General features: G+C 39.9%; 1 protein-coding gene across 2 annotated transcripts in view; it reads left to right on the top strand.

Annotated features, from left to right (window-relative positions):
- Positions 1-12,650, top strand: part of psmd1 (proteasome 26S subunit, non-ATPase 1) — a 34,890-nt gene extending 22,240 nt beyond the window's left edge. For both annotated transcript variants that reach the window (XM_008406842.3, XM_008406841.3), the window contains exons 19-25: positions 256-358; positions 4,952-5,121; positions 8,444-8,536; positions 8,857-8,943; positions 10,478-10,651; positions 11,360-11,525; positions 12,441-12,650. In XM_008406842.3, the coding sequence (XP_008405064.1) occupies positions 256-358; positions 4,952-5,121; positions 8,444-8,536; positions 8,857-8,943; positions 10,478-10,651; positions 11,360-11,506 (774 nt within the window). In that variant the 3' untranslated portion in view covers positions 11,507-11,525; positions 12,441-12,650. The remainder of the gene's footprint in view (positions 1-255; positions 359-4,951; positions 5,122-8,443; positions 8,537-8,856; positions 8,944-10,477; positions 10,652-11,359; positions 11,526-12,440) is intronic.
- The last annotated feature ends 1,483 nt before the right edge of the window (positions 12,651-14,133 follow it).

Raw genomic sequence — 14,133 nt, 5'->3', positions numbered from 1 at the left:
ATTTGTAAGAGACATTTCAAAACATAAAAATAGTTTATATTGTCCCTGCCATGTAGAAAACTATAACATTAACAGTAATAAATGTAACGTAATAGTGAATTGAAGCTGTCTTTTTGAGTTCATTTGTATTGTTTTTATCTCCAGAGTGTGGTGCTGTAAAAGTTTGAAAACTAAAATGCTTGAAAGCGCTTGAATTTTACTGTGGGAAAACTGCATAAACCTTGAAAATATATAAGAACATATTTTCTTTTTTAGGTGAATCAGTTCAGGCAGCTTTACGCTAAAGTGATCAACGACAAGCACGATGACGTCATGGCGAAGTTCGGCGCCATCCTGGCTCAGGGAATCCTCGACGCAGGTCAGTCTCCAGTCAGAGCGGCTGCGGGTTTATCTTCACCTCTCACTGAGCGAGAGATCAAACCGGTTGGTGGTTCTAGTTGCTCTAAGTGGTCTCACCCTTCAGGGGGGACAAAAAGCTCTGCATTGCTTAATTACACGATGCACGAGGCAAACTGCGCTTCGTGGTTTCTCTGCGCCTTTCCACCACACAAAGTAACTCCGGGTGCTGACCACCCGTGTGCGCCGCTTCTGGAACAGATCAGGCTAAGGTGCATTAGCGCCCTGGGGGTCCTACCTCAGCTCTATGCTGCTCTTGTTGGCTTCCACCTGGTGATTACTGTTTGCCTCAGATCCTCTGTGTTTGTATGTCTGTGTGAGTATTTGTGGACACAACCAAGCAGTCGGTGTGTGTGTGTGTGTGAGGTCCATGAGAGCTGTACATCATCATATAGAGAGCGCTTCAAACAAATCCCACAATCCCTCAATGTACAAAAGAAGTGGTGAGCTCACACTGAGAGAAAGCAGCTCTCTTCCTGAGTTGTTTCCAGATGGGAAATACTTATTTGTAATACATTTGTAATAAGCTTCCGTTTCAGTTTTTAGAGTATTTTTTCTTTCACCACAGAAACATTCATGACGAAAACACAAATATGAAATGAAGAAATATTTGAAAAATAAAAATAAAATAAAATTCTTTATTAAACTATTCAGTTTGACAAAGTAAGTTAAAAAGAAAAAGCGATCTTCACTCTGCCTGAGGCACATCAAACAAACAGTGCTGCAGGGTTTGTCCAGATGACGGTAGATAATGGGTGGATTGTACCGTCTCTTATTCCAAACCTTGACAGAGGAGCTGGCTGTAGTTGCAGCTGGGCATTTAGAGAAAATGTCACACATGTCAAAGCTTTTCTCTGATTAGACCAACAGATGTAAAGACCAGAAATCAGGGTTCAGTATTGAGAGACCAAGATTGCTAAAACACCAAATGCAATTTTCTGGGGCCAAATATTTTGCACAAGCTTTTCTTTTATGAAGATATCTTCATGTAGAGATTAGGAGATAAGTGAGCAGTTTCTGATCCAGATGTTAAATAAGGGATAAAGTGAAAATGGGGTGGGGGAACAATAGCAGGCAACGAGGGCTTTTATAAAAGGGGCAGTATTATTTATTTTCCATGCAAATAGTGCCCATCAAGAAACTTTTAACCTCAGTTGTTATAAAAATGCTGCGTTTATCAAACATAACTTAAAAGAATTAAACTTTGCAATTTAATGCCTTGAAATTGGGCCTTTGTCTCTTTAAGAAGCTCCTGCTCTTTCTGACTGCACCTTCAACACGTCATCACAACTTCGCTCCTCTTTCAAGCCTTTAACATTATTCTTAGGACTGCCCCTTTAAGAGAAGCAGCCAAAGGGTAAACTCTGAGAAGCTCAAGTGGGAGGATATGTTTCTTTAGTTCTTTGGGGAAACGATTAGAGCCTAATACAGGATATACCAGGAAGAAAACTTGCTAGAGGTTGGCCTGAAGGTTCAAATTGAAGCAGGAAGGCAAGATCAGAACAAATAGATATCAGAATAGTCCAGGGAGATTCAAGATCTCAATGCAGTTGAGCTTGGAAAATGTTACTCCCAGATGTTCTTCATCTGAGCACACTGAGCTTTTAGCTATTTTGCAAAGATTTTGTGAAATTTTCACTTTAGTGCAGCAAAAACATGCACCAAAACACTCACTGTTCATAATTTGGACCTAATTTGTGTCGGTCTGTCATTTAAACTCCCAATGAGATCCACTGAGGTTTGTGGTTATGCAGCCTGACCAAATGTAGAGAGTTTAAAAGACGTTCAGTGAGACGCTGGTACCTACCGTCAGCCTGGTATCACTGTTTGGTTTTCCTGTCAGGACTGAACAGTTTTGGGTGAAAGTATCTCACTGCTAAGGCTCAATATAAAACCAGTTCTGGATCCAGTTAGACATCAAGCAGTGGATCGCTTCACAGTCAGGCATCCCATCTTACAATTTTACAAAGAGTCAAACAGTTTAGCGATCCTGCTAACAAAGAAGCAAACAACTTCTACCTCCCACATAAACATGGCTCAAGCTGCTGATTGTTTGCATTTTTTTCTTTTTACTAGTTTCCACATTTCCTTTTGAATCCCTCAATCTGTCTAGCTTTAGCCCATGATGGGGTTTTTTTGTCTGAGGACCTGCATTATTTGTCAAATCAGCAGAATAAACCCAGACTAGACTCTGATCGCTGGTGTTTCTTTGTGGGTTTCATCATTTCTTTACATCGTATTCTGCTGCATAATACCGAAATATATTCAGATGGAGAATATGATCTGGACATCAGGCATGTTCAGGCTCTTGCAGCGTAAATATTTAAGTGTTCTGGGTCCTGCAGGTCGTTAGTAGTGTTTGAGGTGCAGGGAAATTGTATTTAATTTCACTGGCGGAAGCGATTAGCGGTCAGTTTCATGATCACTGGTCCTCATTAAGCAGGAAATGTCAGCTTCCAGCTCGTCCTTCCTCACTCTCCACATCCAAGTCTTCTTTTTCTCACCTCAGCAGTTTGAGCGTCCGCAGGCAGACTCTTCAGTTTTACTGATATAGTCTATTAATTTGCTGTTTTACCCAGAAAAACGAGCCCTGACTTTATACAGTCACGCTACACCTCTAAAGGATCGCCGCTGTCCCATCATCCCCCCTTGACTACTCCCTGGAATGAAAATTGGCTCTCCAATCTGAGAGTTGGCAAAAACAGCGGGAGGAGATGGTGGGGGCTCCTTGTGAAGCCCACTTATACTCTTAAGTATTTAAGAGCCTTTTAAGAACGGGCTTGTGGCGCAACGAGCGGAGCTCGTTAGTGATTCTGGCCTTCGTTCAATCTGCTGCAGAGGAAGGAGGTTCAGATGTCAAGATAAGGCTCTTGTGTTGAAGTCATCCCAACGACCTCAGACCAGAATGGATGGGAGACGACGGCGCGTGATTTAACTGGTATTGTTTAAGATGAGTTCATTTTTAGTTGGAAGAACTACTGCCCTGGGAAATGCGCTACTTCTCTCGCCCACAGAGATGACGTGTTCATCCGCTTATTCTTCCCCTCCTTTTGTCTTCTGGTTTTTGTTTGCTTGTTCTGGACAGAAACGCACTGGATTCTGTTGCAACATCGGCCAGTGTCGTTCACCTTTTCAGCTGACGCCAAAGATAAATGTGACATGATCTAATTTAGAGGAGCGCACAGTGACACTGTGAGTCATGCTGTCATGGAAAGTTTTTTTCCCCCAAAGTATTACAAAATAGTTTGTCATGTTTAAATCAAATACCAGAATGAAAATTAATTGATATGTTTTTTTTCTGGCTTACTAATTTGTTTGGAACACGAAGCTCCTTTTGACCTAAACTAGTAAATATGTATAATTTATAAATGATTATTTGGTATTTTGTTAAACAATTAAGAAGTTCACATATGTTGCTTAAATATAATCTTTAATATTCCTATATGGGGACATCAAATACAGTCAGCTGGGCTGCTACACACCATTCAATTTAATCCAAATGATATAAAAAAATGGCAGCAATGGATGTAAAGATATATTCCTATTGGCATCGCTAGTGCACATCATCTATCAGCCATCAGAAGAGACGTCTGCATCTTATCCAGGTGTTGGTCTGACACATTATTTAGTTAGCAATGTAACTAAAATCAAGAGTATTCAGAAGTCCTCAGTCACTGCTTTTTAGATAAATTATGAATGTGTTTTGCTAAGCTGAAGATAATGAATCTGGTTTGATCACAGGATGCAGCAGGCAGTGCCTGTCTGGGTGTACTTGGCTTGTCACAATGTCTTTGTTAATTATGACCAAAACATCACAAATCGGAGTCAAAAGACGGCCAACTTTGGGCGGTGAGCTTCCTGGAATGAGCCCTTGTTAACCTCACAGTCCCTCATCTCATCATTTAGAGCACAACTGGCATGAAATGGTTCAGGACGGATGACAGCTGTTTTAAAAGTTGAACTTCTTTGTTCACCGATTGTCGGTCCCAATATCCAGTTCAAACCAGAAGTTTACACGCGCCAAATAAAAAGCCACAAATGCACCTTTTTTCCCACTTTTGAAGTGAAATAAGACCAAATTTCTCTTGTTTTTGTTGGAGTTAGAATCTCCAAAATTATTTCCATTGGATAAATCCCACGATAATAAAAGAATGTCAAAGATTTATTTATTAATATCTTCAAAATCAGAAGTTTACATCCTGAACTATTACTGTCTCTTTAAACAACAAGAGAAAGCACATTATGAGAACATTATGTAGAAATATTGGAGCAGCATCTAAAGTCATCAGAAGTAAAAGTTTGGGCACAGATTGGTTCCCAAATGGAAAATAATAATCAGCATACAGACAATGTGGTTATAAAGCGGCTTAAGGAAACAAAGTCAATGATTTGTTGTGACCATCACAAGAGCCCTTCTGTTATATGTTAGACTATCTCTCACAAACCTTCACATCATTCCTTTCCACATAATCAACTGGATATTTTATTCCGTTCTCAGTCATATTGACTTGCGTCTCTGCTCTGCCTGAAACGTCTCTCGTCTTCCGCTGTCCAGGTGGACGCAACGTGAGCATCTCTCTCCAGTCCAGGACCGGCCACACTCACATGCCGTCGGTCGTCGGCCTGCTGGTCTTCACTCAGTTCTGGTTCTGGTTCCCTCTGTCTCACTTCCTGTCGTTGGCCTTCACACCAACAGCCATCATCGGCCTCAACAAGGATCTGAAGGTACTGAAACGTCACCTGTGACCGCTGCCTCTAACAAATCTTTGATTTATCACTTGCTGTTCTGCTTACAGATCAGCAAAAACTGAATACAAATGAGAAATATTCAGAATGATTTATTTTGATATTTTGCTATAGACCAACACAAAGTAGTTAAAAATTACTAACTTTTTCTTAACAGATTTTCAAAACTGTGGCACATTCCCTTAACTCTGATGCCCCTAAATATAATCTGTGGGGATTAGAGGTATCTAATTAGCACATATACAAGCCCGTTTACTAAATTTGAATATTATTGAAATGTTAATTTACTTAACTCAATTTATAAAGTGAAACACAATATATAGATGAATTAAACATCAAGCCTTTATTACTGTTAAATATGATGACTTTCTGCTTCCACCAAATGAAAACCAGACATTTAAGATAAAAATATTACATTAGACCAATAAACACAAATTTTATGCAGAAATGTGGGCTAAATGCAAAGTATATTTAATTCTGGGTTTAATGTTATCGTCCAAAACTACTTTTAGTCTGACCAGTGAGCCTCATCAAAATCCATTGTCTACATTTCTGGACCGATTTTTGAAGGCGCCTAGTTCATATGATTTAATTTGGGGGCATTGGAGTGAAGGGACCAAAGTAAAAGTGCACACACATTTTTATTTTATTTATTTTTTATTTTTTTAGGTAAAAAGTTACGTATCATTTCCTTTCTCTTAAAAATTATGAGGGAAAAAAATGTATTGTTGATGTTTTTGGTTATGACAGAATGTGAACAAGGTGTAAAAATTATTTTTAAAATCACTTTTGACAACATTTTGTTTCCCGTTGTGTATTTAGTGCAGAGCGTCTGTGCCGCTCCTCTCTGTGGGCCTGTTCTGGCCTCCAGCCATTCGAACAGCGGTGCCAACGGATCAGTGTGACATCCTGTAGCTTTAAGCTGACATTAAATAGGCTTTATCTCCTCTTTGCTTCTCGAATCAAGAGCACCTGACATCTAGGGCACTTTATGAGCCGCATATGAACAAGAATCTGCTTTAAATAATGCAGAAAGAATGCAGGAACGCCGGGAGGTTTGGGCTGTCAGATCAACTTGCTGCATAGTTTTGGTTGCACCACAAAGCACAAACCTCTCACATGTAGACTGAAAAATAACTTCCTTTGTTATCGAATCAAAGAAATGACAATAAGATGAAGTAAAACATGCTGGTTCCACATGCTGCAGCAGAAAGCTGCTGTTGGAGTTGCTCAAGTCATCTAGCTTTAGTGAACTGGTCTTAATCTGGAGGTTTACACTAAACAGAAGCAGCTGCAGCTTCATGACAGAACGCTGGTTCAGTTTGACAGAAGATAAAGTCTGCTGCTGTTAGGAGGAATGAATAACTGAGGTTTAAGCTATTGTAACAGAAGGTTGGTTAGAAATGGATTTAACTCTTCATTTGGTGCTTCACCTCAGTCCCTTGGACAACTTTACCATTTCAGCCCTTAACATATGAAATAGTTAATGACACTATTTTTTTCATAAACTAGGCATCTAATTTTTTATCATAATTGAAATGTGATTTTTTTTTTGCAAATTAGTTTCTAAATAAAATTCCTGGGTTCTTTGGTCACTTAAAATAATGCTTTCCAGAAAACAAAATTGCATCAATATATTTCTTACAATTTCTTTTCTCTGAATGCTGTTAATGTCATTCTTCACCATACACTATATTCTTTCATTTTCGCTAATTTTGAAGCGTTTTAGTGGATCAAATGTCTTTTTGAGCAAAGTTATGAATGAAAAAAAATCCTTTTTAAAAGATAATTTTAAATATTACATTTCAATATACACTTTTTCTAATTTCTTTAATTTTAGTTATTGCATTAGTAAGAAATATTTGATTTAAAAAAATAATCAGGTGGCCAAGCCAGGTTGGAAATCGGCATAGAATATGCCTGTTAACACTTTCTGCAATAATTGAAAGAAAGATTGATTTTGTTTGTTTGGGATTATTATATGGGAAAACCAGTTTTGAAAGCTTACTTGTATTTGAATATGGCCTGTTTATGTCGAAGCTCAACAGAATTGCACAGACTCAGAGACTTGGCGCATTTCTGACACTTTGAGCTTCTAATTCGGCGACCTTGATTTAAGCCTCTAGCTGAGCAGCTATGAGCAGCTGACTGCAGGCCGTACCAGACCAGATAGCCTGACTAATTACTAATTATAAGTAATTATGGCATATCTGGGGTCTCAAACTCCAGTCCTCTGGGGCTTTTAGCTGTCTGTCTGCTTCACCTCATCTGAATTAAATGATTAGGTCATTAGCAACTCGTACTGAGATCATTCAACCACTGGACCAGGGATGCATCTAAACACTGGAGAACAACTGAAATTTTAGATCCCTGCTCAATAAATGGATCAGAATAACACTAAATGAAGGTTAAAATATCGTAGTACAATAACCAATATATTATTTTAGCATTAGTATGGTTGTTCCTATTTGGTTTTAAGTAAAACCATTTAGGTAATATTTTAAATTTCAGTCTACATACTGTTCTGTAGGCAGGTTAGAATCGGTCTACGAACAATGAGACCCAAATGGTGCAAAAGGTGATTTTTTTGTTTTGTTTTGTTTTTTTATAATTGGTCTCCTTTGATAAACCAGAATAGTTTCTCTCAAGGTTGTCCTGCAGTGAGCACTGTATACTCTGCTAGATTGTTGAAGGCTGGTCTTGGATATAAAGAGCAACCTAAAACAGTGGATGGAGTAGAAGCAGATGTAGGTCAGAGTGGCTCAGACAGTGTCCAGATCTCAGTCCTGCAGAAAATCTTTGGTTTGCGGTGAAGCTTCAGGTTTTTAAGCAGCAGCAAAGAAACGTAGAGGGGAACGGACCAGAGTCCCTCCTGATATGTCTTCAACCCTAATGACCTCCTGCAGGAAGTGTCTTAGCCTGCCTGGAACAAAGGTTTCTAAACACCAAGCCATGTTTTGGAAATAAAAATAATAATAAAAAACCAAGAATTTCAAAGTGGTTGGATATGCTACATTTGTTATAGGACAGTGTTTCTCGACCCAGGCCCCCCTGCTCTGCATGTTTTAGATGTGCCTCTATTCCAGAACAGCTGATTCAAATAATTGCATGACCATCAAACACTGCAGAAGCCTGATAATCACCCAGAGATACAATTCAGGTGTGTGGCAGAAGGGAAATACCTAAAACATTCAGGACAGGGGGGGCGGTGAGGACCAGGGTTGAGAAACACTGTTAGGATATAAAAATCTTGTTGTCATCGCTTAAAAAGTCACGATTGTCTTCTTCTTCTTCTGTTCAGATGCCGAAGGTGCAGTACCGCTCCAACTGTAAGCCCTCCACCTTCGCCTACCCGCCGGCTCTGGAGGTTCCCAAGGAGAAGGAGAAGGAGAAGGTGAGAACGAAGGCGCCGCGGCGCATTTCTGACATTTTTACTCCGGGAAAAACGATCTCGCTTCATATTGATTTGTTAATGATTTCACACACCCTCTGGCAGAACTCATCATTTCCTTCCCCTGTTAGTGTTTATTTGCCTAACATCTTCTGGCCTGTTTCTTCTCGGTTGCTCCGAGATACTGGTGGAGAACGTAGCGGCAGATGTTTATTTTGTGGTCGGCTAGCTTTTGTGCTTTTAAAGCAATGTTTGTAGAAGGCCTGAACTGTCTGTGGTGTTGTCTTACCTCGTGGAAATGTCTCCGTCTGTTTGCGTGGCAGGTTTCCACCGCTGTTCTCTCCATCACAGCCAAAGCCAAGAAGAAGGAGAAGGAGAAGAAGGAAAAGGAGGAGGAGAAGATGGAAGTGGTGAGTGGAAGCCCCCATAAAGCACCTTTGTTTTCACTGCTCCTGCATTTACATCGCTGTGGTTTTAAAAGAGGGATTCTTTTATTGCAGTTTGGGTTAAACATGATGTAAATAAACCTAATTGCATTTACATTTTATAGGATATTTTTGACATAGTGACATTTTGGGAGATTTCTACCCCTGTGGGAGGTTCACACTAAATGTTCAAATGCATTCTGTATTTTTATTGGCTAATGGGAAAACTTTATTACACCCTTTACTGAATGCCTTTGGTATTCTAATAAAATAACTGTTAAATGGACTTTTATTGGAGTATTTGAAGCACACATTCATTCTTCAGCCACTTAAGCTCTTTGAGTCCGAACACACACCTCGTTTCATTTCTCTACTGCCTTTCTTGATCTTTGAGACGGACCAGAACCGGTAGAGACTTACTCTGGGGTTTTCTTTGGGTGTGTGCTGCATGTTCGATTCGCTTTGCCACGCCGAGTCTCGGCTCCAGCGCTGAGAGACAAGCCTGCAGATGTTTGGGCCGTTGTTTGGCAGTTGGACCTTTCTGCTCACAAAAGTATTCATCCCACTTGAACTGTTGCACATTTTGGCAAGTTCCAACCAGATATGTCATGTATTTGTTGGTTTTTATGCGATGGATCAACTTGGAACGGGAAGTAATTATGAGTGTAGGTCCGGACTTTGACTCGATTTGAACTTGAATTTCAGAATTCAAGTTCAAATGGTGGCCATTTTACAAGATGGCTGCCATTTCTGAGCCTCTTAGACCAATTAATGCCATAAAATGTTACCCATTTTTATGACTTGAATGAACTTTGTCACATCGTATGTTTTCCACAATGATCATCTTATTCATGCAATTTTAAAGTAATAAAATGTCACAAGAAAAGACACCCTCTCAGGACTTTGCTTTTTACAAATCTCATATCAGTCGTCAACTGGAAGGAGACGAAGATGTATGACACAAACAGAAAGTTCTCAATGTTTAGTATTAGCTTACACTAACTTTTTAAAATGTGTTTAGCTTTAGCAGAGATCATATTTTGTGTGTGTTTAACTTTAGCTTCTGGGGGTGTTTTGTGTTTAGCCGTTTAGCATTAGCATTATTAAAAGAACTAGTGGTTAGTGAACCAAACGTTTTTCTCTATTACAACCATGGTGTCCATGGTGAAAATATCCACCAAAAAAAAAAAATTATTTCTATGGGTCAAATTATGTATGATTTTCATGATTAAAAATGGACAAATTTAGTGCAGAAATACATTTTGCTTGATGGTCATGTTTCCCTGGTAACAGTGGCAGCCATGTCTTGGTAGGTAGGTTTGCAAATTAACTTTCTAATTTGAGACGATGGATTCCTCTCATTACTTTGTTTTCGTCTGTCACATAAAATCCCCCAAAAACCTTTTAGTTTGCGGTTGCAACGTGATTTTGAAAAGCTCCAGGGACGTCATTACTCTCTCCAGACATTTACGTGAGAAGTAAGTCAGTCGATTTTTCTGTTTATTTTTCCCCGTTACAGGAAGTCCAGGAGGGCGAGAAGGAAAAGGAGAAGAAGGATGAGGAGAAAGAAAAAGAGAAGAAGAAAGAGGTGGAGCCAAACTTCCAGCTGTTGGAGAACCCGGCCAGAGTGATGCCGGCACAGCTCAAGGTCCTGATGATGCCGGAGTCCTGCCGCTACCAGCCTTTCAAACCGGTAACCACAGCCTCCGTGTTCATGTGTAGAAACATCTAAACAGTTCTTCACTTTAATAATTACATGCTTCCCATGTAATTTTCTTACCTACAACATCCCAGAGAGGACGTCTCCTCCAAAACAAGCTGCTAGGTTTGTTGCGTTCTTTAGCTTTTGAGTCGTATCTAAAAGTCCAGAAACTTCCTCTCCGTGGCTATAAAGCAGAATCCGGCGTTCCTGCTGTAAATGTTGACATCTCTGTGCAGTAAATGGCAGGAACAGCGTGCAGTCACCCAATAGGCGCTCGCCCCAGGCCCATAAAGAGGAAGCTCTGTTTGATTCTTGTGTCCAGCAGACAAAGCTTCAGAGTATCGTGCTGTACGCAGCGCTGCGTCAAGCGCCAAAAGGTTGTCTGCGCTCGTCTGAAGTTCAGTTGCGCCGCCTTCCTTTTAAGGGTTTGTTTTTGATTTAACGGTCGGGTTTAGGAAGTGGAGAGGTTTTACAGACTTATCTTCAAATCTGTTGAGTGTAACAGCATTTATTAAGAGATTTCCTGTTTAATTTGGTGGAGATAATTTTTTTTTTCCTGCTTGACTTTTTCAATTTTGTTCAGATCAAGCTGGCTTCAAGCCACCATCTGTCTGAGGCGCTGATGATTTAAAATATCACTCTGTATTTAACCTGTTAGCCCGCTGCGTTTACTGATTCCTCTCATCCTTCTCTGACCAGCTTCACACAGGGGGGATCATCATCCTGAAGGACACCAGCGAGGAGGAAGAGGAGCTGGTGGAACCCGTCTCAGCTCATGGACCCAAAATAGAAGAGGAAGAGCAGGAGCCTGAGCCTCCCGAGCCTTTCGAGTACATCGACGAGTAGAAATGCTTCCACAGGAATGGTATGTTCAAATGAGCCCTGTGATTGTTTTTCTTGCAGTTTTTGCTTCTCCTGTTGGCCAAAAAAAGTTTCCACATTTACTGGCACCTGTGGTTAAAAAAAATAAATAAAAAAATGACAGAAATCTATTAGTTTGTTAGGAAAACTGCTATCAAAACAGGTTAGCTTAACATTTTAACCTTGTGTTGCACACAGGATGGCTAGAAAAGGGATAAGAGGCGAGGGTGGAATTAGGGTTGAGATTTTAATTGTGTTTCTTATTTAATGGAAACACAGCAATTGCAAAATAGTTTTTTCGACATTAGCAAAATATTGACAAAGCTTTGTGTGTAGAGAAACGCAGCTATAGGACTCAACGCTGACTGAAGCACGATGGGGTGAACATGAACTCCTCATCCTGCAGCCGGCAGGAGAAACCTTCTCATGAACCCATCTGTCTTCAAGCGCCATAAGGATTCCTGGCTGCTTGATGTGTTTGTGTTGGACAGTCCGCTGCCCGTCTCCCTTTATCGGGGTGAACGGTTGCGTGTGGCGAGACCGATGAGGTGTCAATGACCAAATTAGGTCCTTGGTCTTTACCGCATCGTCTCTCCACGAGGCTGAAGCGCTGTGGCGGATTAATGTGCGCAGAGAGGATAGCCGGCTGACCTCATGGGTTTGGATTGGATGGTGCAAACAGATCTGAGGGCGGCTGAAGGTTTAATAAGGTCCAGTTTAAATGCACAGAACATGTTCAGTCATGGCGTCCTGACCACTGCCTGATCCAAAAGGTAATCGCGCTTCTCTTTTGGACAACAGCAAAAAATAAGAAAGTTTTCAGCAAATTGCAGCAATTCTCAGAAAAACGTCCCCAGTTCTGTTCTAGATTTATTGATTATTTTGTTAATTTTCATTATTTCTGTTTTTCTCTCCTCAGACACAAGAAGACGTCAGATAGCTACGCTTACCTCCCCTCTGTGTGTGTCTCTTCATATCCAGCCACATCCCTGCTTCACTTCTTCTTCTACACGTTTCTTTCCTGTTCTGGCTGCTCATTGGCTACGCAAAGAATATATCACCTTCTCATTTTGTATATTTTTTTTTCTGTTCTGTTCAATAAAGAAAAAAATACATAATAAAAACTGAAGAGAGCGGGTGTTTATTTCACCATCCGTGCCCTGAGGGAGTTTCTCTACTGTCATACATTTGATCTGGATTTACTTTTACAGCTGAAGCGATGTTGCTGTAGAAACATTAGCGCTGAGTACTGGGAGCCGAAGAGTCGCCTTCATAACCTAATCCTCACATATCCGACTGAAAGATGTAATAGAATAGTAGTACAGCAGCTCAATAATTAAAATATACCCCAGTATATATTGTATAAAAATATCTGAAAACAACATAAGCTGAATATTAATAAATCGCCTACAGATAAAATCTAAATTGAATTGTAAAATATGTGAAGAGTGTGACCAGACTTGTTTATTTAAATATTGCACAGATTGAACTGCGATATGAGTGCAGAGTGAAGAAGAGAGACTTTTTAGTGTTGGTCTGTTTCAGTGTGTTTACATCAGGGGGTGTCCAAACTTTTTGTCACGTGAGCCAAAATCATGAACTCAAAAGTAATCATGGACCAGAAAAAATATACATTTTAAAAATTAAAATTGGCTAAATGTTTTTTTTTTTATCTGCTCAACAATAAACTAGACCTTGTTAAAACAAAAGCCATCTGGTTAGCTTATTATTTAGAGCTCAGTTGATGAAAACGGAAAAAATATTGAATGTATTCTCGTCAATAAACAGGTTGAATTTAGGTTGATTTTGACCTAAATTCATCTTGATCTGCTTAATTGTTGCACAAGAAGAACACTTTAATAATAGTTTAATGTAAAACTTTGCTCATTTTGCACAGCACCATCAACCAGGTTAAGAATACATTTTAAAATGGTGATCTATCATGTTTTTATTTTCTTACCGGTTTCTATGCAAGTCATTAAAGGCAAAATCTTGTAAATACCTGAAACTCTTCAGAGTGATTGGAAAACTATTTTCCTTTTCCTGCGATGGACATATTTCCTAAAAAATCAATCAGCGAAGAAATAAAATGTTCAGCTCCAACCCTTCATGTTATAAAATTAATCCTCATTGCAGAGGAATTTATTTTATTTCATTGTGGGTTTTTTTTTTGTGGTTTTTGACTCAGGATAAAGAATCGTCTCTAGGGGCCGGTTTCCCCCGCTCTGGGTTCAGTCGACTGGTTAAACAAAGCTTCCTGAGCAAAAGTGGTTTGGAAATGTTGTAGGAAACAACGACACCGGCAGCTCTTCTATGCATCATATGTTGGACTGCAAAGAAGAAACATCTAAAAATGTGATTTGCTGCCTGTCGGCTCCCATCATGGAACAAATCCATGTGAGTTTCTGGCCAGACATATTTAGGTCTAATCAATTCCTCCTCTTGTCACTCTTGTCACGGCAGGCGGTTTAACAAGCTTTTTGTTTCCGGATCTCCTGGAATTGGCCGTCCGGGAACAAAGTCCTGATTCAGAGTCCCAGTTTGAGTTTCAATCTCTATCATCCCTGTCACTCTGCACATCCCAGACATAGAGCCCACAGCTTTCTGCTGCA

Source organism: Poecilia reticulata, chromosome 4, assembly GCF_904066995.2.
Source record: "Poecilia reticulata chromosome 4, P_reticulata-male-v2, whole genome shotgun sequence".
Taxonomy (NCBI): Eukaryota; Metazoa; Chordata; class Actinopteri; order Cyprinodontiformes; family Poeciliidae; genus Poecilia; species Poecilia reticulata.
This window is presented reverse-complemented; position numbering and strand designations above follow the sequence as displayed.